This window comes from Sinocyclocheilus grahami, unplaced genomic scaffold (assembly GCF_001515645.1).
Source record: "Sinocyclocheilus grahami isolate Dianchi unplaced genomic scaffold, SAMN03320097.WGS_v1.1 scaffold492.1, whole genome shotgun sequence".
NCBI lineage: Eukaryota > Metazoa > Chordata > Actinopteri > Cypriniformes > Cyprinidae > Sinocyclocheilus > Sinocyclocheilus grahami.
Window position 1 is genome coordinate 532,330 of NW_015505671.1, and position 16,841 is coordinate 549,170.

The 16,841-nt window shown below is 39.7% G+C and overlaps 2 protein-coding genes across 2 annotated transcripts in view; one reads left to right on the top strand and one right to left on the bottom strand.

Annotated features, from left to right (window-relative positions):
• Window positions 1-202: 202 nt before the first annotated feature.
• LOC107554148 (protein THEMIS-like) lies at window positions 203-8,663 on the top strand. Its single transcript, XM_016236575.1, has 5 exons — window positions 203-218; window positions 888-1,349; window positions 2,376-3,433; window positions 8,466-8,586; window positions 8,656-8,663. Exons 1-5 carry the CDS (start codon window positions 203-205, stop codon window positions 8,661-8,663), a joined length of 1,665 nt encoding a protein of 554 aa, XP_016092061.1.
• Window positions 8,664-14,438: 5,775 nt separating this feature from the next.
• The window catches only part of LOC107554149 (uncharacterized), a 7,671-nt gene continuing 5,268 nt past the window's right edge, over window positions 14,439-16,841 (bottom strand). Inside the window, exons 3-5 of the mRNA XM_016236576.1 lie at window positions 15,839-16,225; window positions 14,644-14,792; window positions 14,439-14,534 (exon numbers count right to left, since the gene is read on the bottom strand). Of these exons, the coding sequence (XP_016092062.1) occupies window positions 14,439-14,534; window positions 14,644-14,792; window positions 15,839-16,225 (632 nt within the window). The remainder of the gene's footprint in view (window positions 14,535-14,643; window positions 14,793-15,838; window positions 16,226-16,841) is intronic.

Here is a 16,841-nt window from a genome sequence, read left to right on the forward strand (position 1 = left end):
TTCTATTGTTTTGCATATGTTCATTCTTTTTATTTGTACACAGTGACTTATAACTTCTGTTTGTTCTTATGTATGATAGTCATGTTATCAATGTAGGTTAAAGTGTCAGTGTTACAACTCACTTCATGCTAAAAGCATCCCGTTTCTTAAGTCGCAAGCTGTTCTAAAAGGACAGTGAAGATCGTTTCGCTAGTGAAGAACAATGACGTTTCAGAAAAGTGATTTTACTAGCATAGTGGCTGTTTATTAGTACTTTTAAAGCACATATTAATGCCTTATTCTGCATTAGCATAATTTTAGATCCCTTAATCCACCCCATACCTAAACTTAACCACTACCTTACTGTTAATACACAGCAAATTAGGAGTTTACCGAGGAAAAAGTCATAGTTAATCGTTAGTTAATCATGAGAATTAATCCCTAAACTAATATGTGAGCCAAATATCATTGTCTTGGACCTGATGTGAACAGCAACTGATATGCAAAGAGAGAATTTGAGCAAACTCACTGCTGCGTTACCAGTTATGTGCTTTGATGCTTCTGTCTTTATGGCGTTCAGCTGCTCATCATAACCATAATGTTGTCCTAGATAGGGTTTTCCATGACAATCTTAGCTGAATGTTGAAGGGATATTGCTGGGATGGCTTAAGGACGAAAAGCTCCATCTTCACGTGGATAAATCAGATATAGTGGACAGTGGAGTTGTTTTTCTTTTCCATTGGTCATGTCTTACCTGGTGCATCATCCAAAATAATAGTGGTATAATGCCCTGTTAATGACTCACTAAAAAACTTTTGTGTGCTTGTATTTTTTTTTATTACCCACATTCTGTCACCACTTTTGGTCCTTGTAGTGACTTAACATTGGCTCTGTGCTCTATGTGACAGGATTGTTCAAGCTAGTGGCTGACAGTCAGCCGTACCAAAGCATACAAGAGATAGCTGACTCGCTGAAGATCAGCTCCCACAGACTGTCCCAGCCGGTATTCCTCAGCGGTTCGGAGATTCAGCCGGCGCAGGGCGTCATACGGGAGGGAGACAGCTTCAGAATCACTGCCGTCACCCATGAGCTCAGCGGTGGACGTGTGCAGTGTGAGCTGCTGCACAGAGAGCCCAAGATCTGCTTCAGCCTGAGCTTCTCCCAGCAAGGCCACTTCACAGAGTGCCAGGACAACCAGTTCTACACCCTGAAAGAGATCGCAGAGTGGAAAATCTCCAAAGGCAGAAATAGGACTGTAACCGAGGTCAAAACTCTTCCCAAGAAGGACTTCTTATTCTCGAATTTGCTGGAGAATGTATTTGGAGAGCTGAAGCTGACCCCTGTGTATGAACTAAAGGCTGTTACAAGGCGTGAGTATGACACTAGTTTCATTTCTACACAAATATTGTTAATAACATGATTATAGCTCAACATGCAGCATATTTTTTGGCTTGTTTTCCTGTAAAAATGTCTAAACTCCCTAAAAAGACCCAAAGATGTATTAAGTCGTGTTTACAGAGAAATTCAACAAAGTTAAATGAGCTTTATGCTTTAATCATGAAGGAATTATTTGACAATGGTGTAAGAAAAATGTATTTGTTTTCCCTTTGAATTGTTTTTTTTTCCTGACACCTCTGCCATATTTATTTTTATTGTAATCTTAGTTAGGTTTCTCTGAAAGCAAGAGATAATATAATTCTTTTTACTTTTCAAGTAAATTTATCTTATTTACAGGACATTTAGAGATTTTGGTGACACTTCACAATAAGGTTCCGTTTCTTAACATTACTTAACTAAATTAGCTAACATAAACTAACACTGATTGCTACTTCGAAAGCATGTATTAATCTAAGTTTATGTTAATTTCAACATTTACTATTACATTATTAAAATGAAAAGTTGTATCTGTTCATATTATAGACCTGATATAACAAGAACTAACAATGAACAGTTGTATTTTTATTAACTAACGTTATAAAGATTTATAAATACTGTAACTAATTATAGTAAATAAAAACAATTGCAAATAGTACTGTTCATTGTTAGTTAATGTCAGTTAATGCATTAACTAATGTTAAATAAAGGGACCTTATTGTGTAAAATAAATAAATAAAAACATGATAAATAAAACACGATGTTTTTGCTGTGTTATCTGGTCATTGAAGATTAATTAAAAAAAATAGTTTTATTCATGAACGAGTCTTTGTAAAAAAAAATTATAAATCCATTTGTACATAGACCATCACATTCAATTCAATGGGACAATTACAAATGAAAGTGTTAGTTAGAAAAGCGGTAGTTGGCTTACAGAAAAATCTGTTCTGCTCACGTCTCATAGATAAAGCCCATTGATAAAGGTTTTTCCTCTTTTAAACTTGGACCCTTTCTTCCCACAGTCAGTGAGAAAATTCTGCTCATCCCATCAAATTTGGACGTGGAGGTGGTGGACGTCACTGAGCAGTTTGATTGTGACTCATTTGTGCAGCCTCTCTCTCTTATGGACGTTTTCAAGAGTCCTACAGAGTTTTTTCCTGTGGTGGCCAAGTTGTCATGTGAAAGACCTTTCAAGCTTTCTCCAGAGCTGGAAACACTTTTCAAAACCAATCAGGTGATCATTCATCATGCTTTCTATGCAAAACGAATACTGGCCTCGGAAATGGGTCGTGAATCAACGAGACACTTTCTTATTCCGGAGTCCTACAACGGACGCCTCAAGCGGCGGCCGCGCCAGTTCCCCACCGCCTACGATCTGGAGCGAGCGCGCAGCGAAACCGAGCAGATACGCGTGGTGGCCACCAGGGAGTTTGAGTCTGTGTACAATGGGCTAGCTTCCGTAAGCGCTGGGGATGAGTTTATAGTGACCAAAGGCAAAAGCTGTGCGCTTTCACACAATGGAACCAAGAGGGCAGCCGATGCTTTTCAATGTCTGAAAGTCACAGGGACAGAGGCGAAGGAGCTTGTGCGCCTCTCCATGTGTTTGGAGGGGAGATTCATGGAGCTGGTTAAAGACAAGCGTCAATACACCATTGCGGAAATATGCCGATGGTTCCCGTTGCCTTTCAACGTTAAAGTGTCTGTGCGAGACCTCTCTTTGAAGGTGGACATTTTGGCTGGCGTACCCGGTCTGCACATTGAGGAGGAGATCTCTGACCCTTGCCTCCTCATTTCAAACTCTGAGCTGTCAGAGATCAGGGAGGTGCCAGTCAATCGCACAGACTTGATCCTCAACATAAAGCAGCACTGGGATGGCCAGAGTCCAGTATGTAGTGGGAATTCAGTCATAGAGGAGATCTCAGAGGACTGTTACTACACACTCAGGAGGTACGCCGTTTCTACCATCACACCCCCTCCACGACCTCCCAAAAAACCCAAAGACCCTCCACCTCGACCTCCCAAGATGCTGTCGTCCAGATCTGAGAGCGCAAACAGTGAAAGCTCCAGCTGCTCTCCACAGGTAAACTGTATCTGGTAACACTTTATTTTAGGGCTGGGCAAAAAATCGAACTGACAAGCTACACAAAATCGCATTCAAAATCGCAGGCGATTCATTGTGGATTTTGAATGCGATTTTGTGTAGCTTGTCAGTGAAATACGGCTCTGTGTAGTAAATGCCGCTCCATCTGAAAGCACTTGCTGGAGATTTACTACTAATCACCAGAAGCGGCTTTACTGACGAGATGCGCATGAAAATCACATTTGATTTTTTGCACAGCCCTTCTTTATTTTAAGGTGTCCTTATTACACGTTAAATGGACTTACTATTATAATAACAATAAATTATGCATAATTACATGCAAGTTACCTGAAGCCAAGCCCTAATCCTAACCCTAACCATATAATAAGTACATGTTGTTAATTAATATTTCTCAGTAGTTAAATGTATAATTACACTGTAACAAGGACACCTTAAAATAAAGTGAGTTCTCTATCTGTCGGTTTCTACAAGTTATGTCGTGGCAACATAGGGGGTTCACTTGGGAGCTCCAATCCTCTCTGACTTTAAGAGAAAACACCAATGAAATTTGGCTAGTGGATTTTGCATACCTGAGCCACTCACACACACTTTATACGGGTATAAATAGGCGACAGGTGCATCCACTCTTCAGATTTTTGCTTCGGAGCCGAGTGTATGATAGTGCTTGATCTCCACAAAGCCCTTTACTCATCTGACTGGAAGAAGCTGTTCCTGGTTGGCGTTACGGTGCAAACAGCGGTGTCCCTGTCATCAGTGTGAAGTGTCCCCTGGGCACTTCAACTGAAAGAGCAGTTTCTCTAAAAGAGAAAATCAAGGTCGGTTTGCAACTTTTTAAAGATGCTGTTCTGCTCTTGTTCTCTTGGTTGCGGTCATTACCTGTCCTTTGTTGATGGACATGATTGTTGTCTTCAGTGTCTGGGCATCCAACACGCTGAAGCTGCGTTCGTGGATGACTCGTGCGTTCATTGCGAGCATATGAACATGGCTTCGCTGCAATCTCACCTGTCTCTCGTCCTTACGACAGTTCCAGCCAGTGCAACAGGACAAGCACGTGTTGGTCCGCACAGACAACACTGCGGCTGTGTCGTACATCAACCGGCAGGGAGGTCTACGTTCACGTCGCATGTCACAGCTCGCCCGTCATCTCCTCCTCTGGAGTCAGACACGGCTCAAGTCGTTGCGCGCTGCTCCCCCACATTCTGGGGGAGCTCAATCGTGCAGCCGACACACTCTCACGACAGCTCACGTCCCCGGGGAATTGCAACTCCATCCCGAGACAGTCCGTCTGATCTGGAGTCGATTCGGGGAAGCCCAGGTAGACCTGTTTGCTTCCTGCGAGTCCTCTCACTGCCAGCTGTATTACTACCTGACCGATCACTCAGGCTAGAGCTCCCTCGAAGTGGAGTCTGTTCGTGAACTGGTGTTCTTCTCGCTGAGAAGACCCCCGAAGATGCACAATTGGAGTAGTGCTTTCTTTCCTGCAAGAAAGGTTGGAGCGTAGGCTGTCACCCTCCACCTTGAAAGTGTATGCGGCTGCTATCCCAGCACATCACGATGCAGTGGACGGCCGGTCCCTGGGAAAGCACGATCTCATCTTCAGGTTCCTGAGGGGTGCCAGAAGTTTAAATGCTGGTTAAATCTCTGCTGGCAGCCATTCCTCCCTACTCCTAGGTGCCTCAGAGACCCATTCCATATGTGGTACTGTCCCAGGCCTGGGTTAGTCCATATCAGTGTCTCCTCATGATCCCTCCCTACGGGCAGGATGTGGTCTCCGTAGCGCCCTTCTCCGGAAGGCTCGCTTCCCCTTCGGTACTGCTTAGCTGTAAACAACAAACAGGAAAGGCATGAAGCATCTTTCATGAAGGTCAAAATCCCTTCTCTTACACCGTGTCTACACCGGACGCGAGCGGCGCGGCGCGACGTGACAAAATACAATAGAACCTATTATGCTGTCTACAATGGATGCGGCGCGGCATGACAAATTCCCAACAGTAAACTGCTGCTTCGTTCTATTTATGATGTATGGACACAAATTTCAAATGATTTTCAACAGTCGCTTTGTCGCGTCCAGTGTAGACAGACTTTAGCTGTTGTGGCGCGACACGACACGACAAATGTCGCGTCCGGTGTAGACACGGTGTTAAGAAAAGATTTTCTGTCATAGGAACAGCGGCTTGGCTATCTCCAGCTTTTGGTCCCTGCGGGCTCCATGCCACAACCTCGAACCATCGCTGGTTGCCAGGGACAAGTGGATGCACCTGTCGCCTATTTATACCCATATGCACGGGGAGTGGCTCAGGTATGCAAAATCCACTAGCCAAATTTCATTGGTTTTTTCTTAAAGTCCGAGAGGATTGCGGCTCCCAAGTGAACCCCCTATGTCGTCACGACATAACGAGGGTTACGTACATAACCAAAACTTTTTTTGGAAGTTATTTATAGTTGATTTGCTTGTTAGCCAGTAGAATAGCTTTGGATGTTTATTTCACTGTCGTTATTCCTGTATAATTCATTGTATTTTGTGACCGCACCATTGGATAGCACACCCACAAACCATTCACAGACCATCTGATGCATACTGCATAGAAAATGACTAGAGCTCAACATTTACTAATACATTTGGGTGGCGTGTATTTCTTAGAATAAGCTGCAGAGTGGACCTGACTTCACGGAAATAATCAAAAGTGAGGCTACATGAGACTCACACTGCTTACTGTAAATCATTTAAGGCGTATTAAAGAGCTTGTATGCACTGTAGGTTTGGTGAGAGAGAAGAGATAGGAGAGTTTCATGCTAAGCCAAGTACAGTAGTTCCATCCACAAAACACTTGTAAGTAAAAAATACTGAAGCTTTAAGATAAAGCAAAGAAAATACATGTAAACTTTGCCTATTGTATGGTTTATGGTAAACTGCAAAAATGAGTTTAAAATTCCTTACTTTAATTTTTTGAAAATTGAAAAATGTACTTGATAAGCAAAACTGCATATAAAAGTGATATTTGTTTTCAAATTTTGTATGTAATATATAATATAATATAATAAATGTAATATAATATAAAATAATAATATATTTTGTCTTTTTACACTGGCAGATAGAAAAATCTGCCCATGCAGTAAGACAATACATTAATATTGAAAGGTGGATAATATTTTATACAACAAAAAAAATGCAATTCCTTATTATTATTGTTATTATTATTATTACATTAGTTGCCAAAAATACTGAAGCTTTAAGATAAAGCAAAGAAAATACATGTAAACTTTGCCTATTGTATGGTTTATGGTAAACTGCAAAAATGAGTTTGAAAATTGAAAAATGTACTTGATAAGCAAAACTGCATATAAAAGTGATATTTGTTTTCAAATTTTGTATGTAATATATAATATAATATAATAAATGTAATATAATATAAAATAATAATATATTTTGTCTTTTTACACTGGCAGATAGAAAAATCTGCCCATGCAGTAAGACAATACATTAATATTGAAAGGTGGATAATATTTTATACAACAAAAAAAATGCAATTCCTTATTATTATTGTTATTATTATTATTACATTAGTTGCCTGAGACACCCACATTGCTAAGATAAACTTGCATTAAATAGTAATCAATTATACTAATAATGTCATGTGATATGGTTCTCAGCTTCATGTGACTTCCTCAAAAAGCAAAACTGAAAATGCGTAATAAATACCTACACTATTGTGTTTTAGATTTCGACAGATAGAGATGGAGATATTTGTTTGCAATTTTATTTCACACAGAGATGCAAAGGATAGGTTATAGTTACCAACATTTAATATTTATGTAACACAGAAGAGAATGTTTAACACATGCTTAAGGAGTGTATTTACCATAAGTGAACAAGAAGCCAGAGATCTGCATTTAAGAATCAAGAGGTTTTTTTAGCAATACAATGGCCCAATGCACATAGTTTAAAAATCCAGAAATACTTGATTTTTGAAGGTCAAGCCATTGCAGAAATGATCTGTGAATAGTCTATATCCACCGACAGTCTTCATCTCACCTGGTACAGCTGGAGTTCAACATCAGAAGCTTTGCTGCAAAACACAAAAACACATAAGAACACATCCACACTGATTTAACTTTGTAAATGTGAAATGTATTTCAGTCTGTAGTTAGGAATGCTCTTAAATGAAGAACATTGCATTATGTTAGGCATAATTTGAACATCTGAATCTGAACGTGTAAAAGAAACAAAATGTGAAAATCCAGTAATAACTATCAGAAAATATTCAGAGACCTATACATATGAAACAAGTTAAATATGCATGCAGATCTGCATTTTAAATGCACCTTTCATTCATTTTATTTTCAGTATTATACAAAACAATAAATAAACACAAATATGGCAGAAGGCTGATAAAACTGTTGTAAGCGCCTCCTAGTGGATTATTTCACTTAGACAATGCAATAAAAACTCAACTGTTCAATCAAGATATTATTTTACAGGCCAACCTCACAGACATTGTAAGGGGATGTTATTGTACATTGTAAGTTATGTAGAAAGACATAACAGGGATTTATTGTTAAAAATGTTATAAAACTAATTGTTGCATTTTATGCCTGACCTATAATGACATATGTGCCACATTAATGTAGTATTTACTTATACAGTATATGCTGCTATAACGCTTACATTGCAAAGCAATATAACATGACATAGGCTTAATATAGCATCACATAAATTCATTTTGCATGTGTTGACATCATAGTTGAATTAATTGAAAGGAGACGCTTTCCTCATCAGGTTTTGCTGTTGTGTATTTGTTTTAGTACTATGTTCACCAATAGTATTTTTTTCCCCCAAAACTATTCAAAATCTGCTATTTGATTATCTGTTTGCCGATGCTTTGTACTGGGAGTGTTGAAAACACTACTTGTATACTTCCCAAAGCCATTAATAAAAACTGTAATGGAACTTTTATATTCACTTATTATGTACACTGTGTAATTTCATAATGTTCTGTCATCCCTGTCACAGAGTCTTTGTGTTGAACCTTTTAAGCAAGATGACTTCATTCAATGCAGTGATTCAAGAAATGGAAATGACAAAAAGGTTCCCATTAGTCCAGTCACTTTGCCAAGACCTACCCTGCAGAAAGGTAGGAACATTCTGCTACACCCCTCTTCAGTGTTTATCAGCATGTTAAACGTGAAGTGTGTAATTTCAGCATCATAGCATCAACTGAAAATGCAAAAATAATGATCGTTTTCAAACAGGTGTCCATGGGCCTCATTTATAAAATGTTGCGTTAAAACTGTCCTACATTTGTTCTGAGATCATTTCTCAAATGTGTCTAATTGTTTTTATAAATCTGACCATTGGCGTGGATTTTAGTGTACACACACTTTAAAGGGGTCATCGGATGCAAAATTCACTTTTACATGTGTGAACTGAAATGTGTGTTGGCAGTGTTTGTACACATCCACCCTATAATGATAAAGATCCACCCAGTGGTTTTATTTAATCCCTATAAATAATATCCCCTTTCTCAAATCAAGCTGTTTTCAGCTTCTTGTCTGTGTGACGTCACATGGACCCAGGCCCCTCCCACAATTGTTGATTGACACTGGTGTCTTACCTTAGCTCCGCCCTGAGTGAGCTGTCATCAGTACTCCATTGTTTCACGGAGCAATGGAGCAGGGACATAGACAATAATGTCTCCTAAGCGACTGAGGTGTTTTGTTGTTGGATGTAATTATGAACATAGCAGTCCTCATTTACTATGTCATCTACGACATCTGAGCCGCTGAAGACACAGTGGATTACTTTAGCTTTTGAAGGGAATGTGCCCCGATCTACATAAATGCGTTTATGTTCGCGCGAATCATTCGTGATCCAGCTTCACCTAGGTCGTGAAGAAGGCCTTGACCTTTCTCCCGAGCCTGAGGTGAACACATAGCACTCCGCCAGAGATTCACAAGGGAGCCACCTGTTTCTAAATAAATACATGCATACACAAAATTTAAAAAATCTAAATAACCTGGACTGAGACTGTTACTCTACAATTCTGCAATGATTTTAATTTGCAATAGTTGTGCTCTACTACAAGCAAACCAAGAAGGTCTTTGTGCAACATAGTGAAATCATGTGAAATTATTTCCCACCAAAATTGTACATTGCACGATCTACTCTGATCACTGTTCACTTTTTTATTCATCCATCAATGTACTGAGCCACAAATGCATGTAGCATGGTACAAAAGTCTAAGAATTTAAACATTTAAATCAACATCTTTGTAGAGACGGTCAGATTTTATTATTCCTGTGAAGCTCTTTGGAACATCTAAAACCATGCTGGAGAACATTGCTCCAGTCCTGCTGTCATTAATGGGATACTGTATACTGTATGTCATTCCATGTTCATTGTATGAACAAAAACACAGAATGAAAAGGTGAGTGAACAATGACAGGTGTTTTGGGTCCCATTAAAGCACTAAAGCAGTTTCACTAGTGGTCTCAGACTTCTGGACCCATAAGTGTATACATTTTCTCCCTCCCACTATTTCCTCTGATATTCTTACCAAGCAGTTGATTGACACTGTTCATCCAGCCGAAGATGTGGAGTGCGTGGTTCTCCTCAGCGCTAAGATTGGCAATGTTGGGTGGTCTATCAGACTCCTGCAGCACTCGGCTTGGCAGAGGAGCCATGAACTTCTCGGACCTCTCGATGCTGGCGTGGAAATGAGCAGCTGCTACATATGCTTCCGAGTTGAGCCAGCCCTGTCCAAAGCGCACCTCAGGAGAGGAGTACAGCTTCTGCCTGCAGCACAACCATGAAAATTATTTTTTGTAGAAGGAATGGTCACATGTGGCTGATTTTGTCCAGGAAAGATGAGGGGCTAGTTGAGCATGCGCAGTATGAATATCATCACTGTAGCTCATTCCTGGTTGAAGAAATAAGCCATGTTGCAACTGCCCTTCGTTGCGACCGTCCCCAATCTCCCCCTTTTTTGGCAGAGAGCTTGAAATTTTCTAACAGTTACTGAATGAAATGAAATGAAATGTCGACCCAGGAGGTGGTTCAGAACGGTGAAGCTTTGGGGGGTGTTGTTGGAAATGATCTGAATCTGATCCAGGTAAAGAGTTAATGACTGAAAGAAAAGAGAGGTCGAATCCTTGCAGTAATTGGATTACTAAAGTTCTGAATAAAACGTACTAAACGTAGATGCAAGCGGCGATCATCGGGGTCCAAGCACGGCAAATCTAACTGATGTCAAACACTTGGAATGACACAGATTTGATATAAATTGAATGTCAAACATACTGGCCCACATATACCTTAAACCAATTTCAGTGTGGGATTAACTTCTTATCTTCACTCAATTACCACTGGAAGAAACTGCTGTTCAAACTGATGTTAAACTGATGTTACAGCATCGTCATCAATGAAGAATATTTGAGGTCAAATTGCTATCAAGCTGCCCGCTGGGAAACACCTCGTGTAGAGGACCGGCCATGTCTCTTTTCAAAATTAAAACATTTGAATTCATGGAAAACTGTAGAGGAAAAAAAATATGGAATCAGCTTGTAATCTGCATTTCTGAAATAAATACCGGCACATATCTAAAAAGCGAATTAGTCAGCAGCTAAAAGAGAGTGCTTCCAGATCTTAACGAGCTGTTGGATTTGGCTAATTGAAAGGAAACATGGCCCCAACAAGAGAGCCGTCTGTTGAAACAATGGAAATGATTATAAAACTCCTTCGAGAAGGAAATCCATCACGGAGTGTGGCAAAAGAAGTCGGACGTTACCTCAACAGTCAATGCAGCACAAGTGACAGCACAACATTGAAGTTTTGGACACTTTTCTCATTCCATCAATAGAAAAGATGTTTTCAGGATGATAATGCATCTTGCCACAGAGCAAAGAGTGTTAAAAGCTTTTCTTCAGGAAAGGCATATCAACTCAATGACATGGCCAACAAACAGTCCGGATCTCAATCCGATTGAACATTTATGGTGGAAATTAATCTAAGTGTGGTGATTCCATAATTTTTGCCAGGTTACTGAGAAAAAATGTGTAATTAAATTACAGTTACTTATGAAAATTGTAATGATTGATTTCTTTCCCAAAATGCACTGACTGCTCTAAAATATGAGACACCAATGTTTCAGAAGTTTAGGACATAGGACATATAGGACACATGCTTATTCGATAACGGTTTTAATTCCTATTTTGCGTTTATATAAGGGGGTCTGAATACTTTCCGTACCCACTGTATATGCTTTAGATTAACAGTTTTCCCCCCCCAGGCATTGTGAGATGCCAGTGTTTCCGGTCATAGCTATGCAACAATTTAATTTCATAGCTATTAAACTGTCTTTTTATGATTTTAAATCTGTGATTATTGATTAACCTCGGATTGATCTCAAAGTAAGTCTGATTTTGTGGAGGCTGTGCTTTAAAGGAGGACATCAGAGGCCCATTTTCTACAAGTTGGCATGATTCTGTAGGGTCTTCATGAAATGTCTGCAACATACTTTGGTTAAAATTTCTCAACGGTCTTGTAAAACAACACCCTTTTTACCCTGTCAAAAACAGCTCTGTTCACAGCGAGCCGTTTCGGTGTATGTCCCTTTAAATGATAATGGAACAGTGGAACAGCAAAGGCGATTTGCAAGTAATTAGAAAAATATATAAAATGTGTGATTTAATTCTTGTGGAGGTGCAGCTGGATCACGGACAGTGGGCACTGATCCATCCTTGAGTTTGAACTTTTTAGCTAAACCTGCATTGAATTGTCCCTCATTCAGAAAGCAGACTAGAATAAAATGATTAGCACAGACAAAAACGAATTTAGAGGTATTCGGTGGTGCATTACCATCAAAAACAGAACTAATCCACTGCGTCCTCAGTGGCTCTGATGTCGGGATGTTCTTCTACATCCAACTACAAAAGTCCAGACATGCATTAGAGAATTTAACCCTGTAAGAACCTCTCTGTCTCAGGCCAATCTGCAGAATAAAGTCACACGCTCGATGCAGACGCACTCGAGTCACATGAGACGACACAACAGCACACAGACGTTCCTCCCTAAAGACGCCGCCAGCCAGACGAAGCGGGACGGAGAGAGTAACGTACCCAAAGCACAGGTGTACCTGTCGGGACTGAGAGGAGGAACAAACATGATGAAGCTGGATCTGACCAGAGCTGTTGATGAGTGACCGGCACACTCAGTAAACTCTGAAAGCAAACTGTGTGAATGTGTCAGTCTGCTTCAGGACACGCCTCTGCATCTCAAGGTCTTTCCTGAACACAGGACGAGATCTTTAGAAGAATGGCTTTCATTATATCTGAGACTTTTCTCACTATATCTTCTATGTTGACAGAAGGTTCGTTTTTGAGTGAATCTCTTTCAGTTGCATTAACTCGTTCTACAATTAATCCCAGTTAACCACTTCCTACACCCACAAACCTCGTGTCCGTTCAGGTGTGTGATTCATAGAAATGATGAGTTATGAAATACTGTCTTACTTCTTCCAGGTCTTGTGTAAAGCAATGAGAAAGACTCAGACTCATCACAGGTGCGACTGCCTGCATATTTTTATTCATTTTTTTAAAATACATTTATTACAGATTACAAAATTATTAGTTACTACATTAATAAATGAATAAATTATTAGTTATTAGCAACATTCAGAAGTATTATTTTTAATTACTTAAATTTTTAACAACGTTTTTGCATTTCTTACATTAATGTCACTAATAAGCCACCAATTTAACAGAATTTACTTTCTAAAATATTATACAAAAATATAATTTACTTTCAAAAATTTTTATTTTAAAAATAGCATTTACTTTCTGAAATATTAAAAATAGCTTTTTTGCATTTCTTACATTAAATGTCACTAATAAGCCACCAATTAGTGACTACTTTTACTTTCGAAAATATTATTTAAAAAAAATAGCATTTACTTTTTGAAATATTAAAATAGCTTTTTTTGCATTTCTTACATTAATGTCACTAATAAGTCAACAATTTAACAGAATTTACTTTCTAAAATATTATACAAAAATATAATTTACTTTCTAAAAATATTATTTTAAAAATAGCATTTACTTTCTGAAATATAAAAAAAAATAGCTTTTTATGTTTTTTTTACATTTCTTACGTTAATGTCACTAATAAGCCACCAATTAGTGACTACATTTACTTTCTAAAATAGTATAAAAAATAGCATTTACTTTTGGAAATATTATTTTTAAAAATTGCATTTACTTTCGGAAATATTATAAGAAATAGAATATCGTTTCACATTTTTTACATTAATGTTACCAATAAAGCATCAATTAGTCCCTACTTTTACTTTCTATAATATTGTATAAGTAGTTTTTTTTTTTTACATTCCTTACGTTCATTTGTGAAGCACTAATTAAGTGATTATTTTTTACATGCATTTACGAATTTCTCATTTAAAAATTTCTTATGATCCTTTCTCATTTCTACAGACAGCAGCGTTCTAAAATATTGTATTCTTGTCGTTCTTTGTGTTGAGTGGTTTTCTTCTGTTTTTGAGAGTGTTTAGTGACGGAGCTGCAGGTGTTCGCGGGTTAAGAATACGAGCACGTGAGCGTCTGAACCTGTGAGAGACACACACAGCTTCAGTGATTCTGTACGCTTCACCATCAACAGCACAACATCACGTGATCATCAGCAAGACTCACCTTGGTATTGGCTGCTGTTAAAGCCCTCGCTGCTGATCAGACGAGCGCAGCGGAAGTCGATGAGCTTGAGCTCCAGACTGTGGAGAGTCACCAGGATGTTCCTCGAGCGGATATCACCATGATAAACTCCACGCTCATGGCAGTGTTTGACCGCTTGAAGCACCTGAAACATGAACAAGCGTGCTTGTGCTTCACTAACGGGGCCGGAGAACAAGATGTAATCCTCCAAGGTCCTGCAGGGTTCAGGGTACTCCATAATGAGAGTGAAGCTGCTCTCCTCCTCCAGTCACTGGTGTAGCTCCATGATGTTGGGGCACGAGGGAGCTTCTCCCAGCCGGAGCATCAGAGCCACTTCAGCAAGCATGGGTTTGGAGTGACCAGGCTGAGAAGAGATGAACACAACCTCCATTAGTTTGCGGTCTTCTGTTCCAGCTGCATGTCAGCTACAGGTTATAAAAACACCAAATATTCTTCAGGTTTAGCCAACTTACAATGTCAAGATAGCGGTCCGCTCTGCGCTTGGGGACACACTTCAGAGCAACCTTCACTTTGTCGCTGAATATGTGTGTTCCCTCATAGACCTTGCTGAAGTTCCCTGATGCGATCAAATGTCCCACTTCAAACAAAGACACGACGGATCCTGAAGAACACACAGAAACAGAAGATGGACATGTTTGAGACTTCCTTTGATTGTCAACAGCAGAGCTGAAGAACCAACAAATCAAGAGTCTTGAAGACTTTCTTTAGTTTCAGATGCACTGCAGATCAGCTACAAGTGATGGCAGAGTATCACAGTCTACAGCAGGGCTTGACATTAACACCAGCCAACCCAGCAAATGGGGGTGGATTTCAGCAGTGACGGGGAACACGGTCACCCCCACTAGCCACTTTGGCAGGTTGAATTTTATATATAGAAACAGAGCTTGACATTAACGCTTGTGTGGGACAAGTGGATTTGTTGAGCGCATCTCTGAGCAACACAGTGGTGTTTTGGTTCTGATTGATTTGGCGCATTTGAATTAATCATTTGAGTCAATGATTCAGTGGTCCACTCATAAAGACACTTGCTTCAATCTTGAATGAATCAGCCATCTGAACGAATCGTTTAAATGAAAGCCTCAGTGACTCGTTAATAAGACAGTCACTCGCTGCCACCTACTGGCGGTTTACTTTCATATTTAAAAGTAGCTTATCTTTGTATTTTTTCCAACATTTCATATTTGTATATTTAAAGAAAAAACTGATTTAAAACACCAAGCTCACAACATTAATGTTATATTATAATTCTGCAGTGTAAATGCATTTATGCTACATTTCAGCTACATTAAACTCTCTGTGTAGTGTCTTATTATATTACGTGAAATTATTATTAAAATGTAAGAATTTGATATGAAAGATGACGCATGCATTTAATACGGTTAGGGAAAAATGCCCTTTAAATAGGCAAAAAATGACCTGGAAATCAATTTAAATAAATTTTAGTATGCAGTAACTTTAGTCATATGAGATGTAATTTCCCAACAACAAAATTGTGGCAAAAATGCTGAGTGGCTAGTAAATTTGGAAAACCATTAGCCACAGTGGCTGGTGAGCAAAAAAGTGAATGCCAAGCCCAGGTCTACAGTATCGATAAAGAGAAAATAACACAGAGCAGAAATAACATGATGCAAAGCAGTAATGACTCACCTTGAGGCCGTTCGATTTCTGGATCAGGAGACACTGTGTCCGGTGCCATTTCTGACACGATCGACGGCACTGAACCGGGAACTGAACCAGACACTGAACCGGACACTGAACCGGACACTGAACCGGGCAGAACTGCATCGTGGGCCTCTTGCTGGATCTCAGAGGGACCTTCTTCCTCAGGAGACGACTGGAGATCTGCAGAGACCTGGTCCTGCTCCGGCAGAAACAGCAGCTCAGGAACGAGCTGGGATTGGTCCAGATCCGGCTCTGCTTTAGGAGGCTGGACTTGGTCCGGGTCGCAGCAGGGGAAGAGCTGCTTCACAGCCTCACATGCTCTCCGGAAGAAGGCACGGACCGCTCTCCTCTTCCTTCCTTTCTTAGCTTTTTCTAAAACGAATGAAGAGCAAACCATTAGAAACATCTCTGACCACAGAATACATGTGAACTAGCAATTAAACATGGAAACAGTTCAAGAAATGTCACTGTCAAATTATTAAGCAGTTACTTTAAAGGGATAGTTCACCCAAAAATGAAAATGTGATGTTTATCTGCTTACCCCCAGGGCATCCAAGATGTAGGTGACTTTGTTTCTTCAGTAGAACACAAACAAAGATTTTTAACTCCAGCCGTTGCAGTCTATCAGTCGTATAATGCATGGCAATGGCAACAAAATCTATGAGAGCAATCAACCATAACTTCAGGCGAGCAGGCTCAGAAGTTGGGAATACGTGGAAAGTCACCACTCCCGAATGAGTTCGCGCGAGAGAACATAATCTTTTAGTTTTAAGTCGGTTTGAACAATCCGGATAAGCGCAAATAAGTACCATTTTGATTAGCCGTGGTACCTACAATGACTGTGCACTGTGTAAACAATGAGTGACGTATACGCGCGAGAGATCACTTCCGGCGCTCGCATAAACTACGCCAGAGCGTGTACACACCTCACGCACCGGATGCCGTGCGCACGCTCAAAGACAGTTGGACATAGTGGTGTATTAGAGGT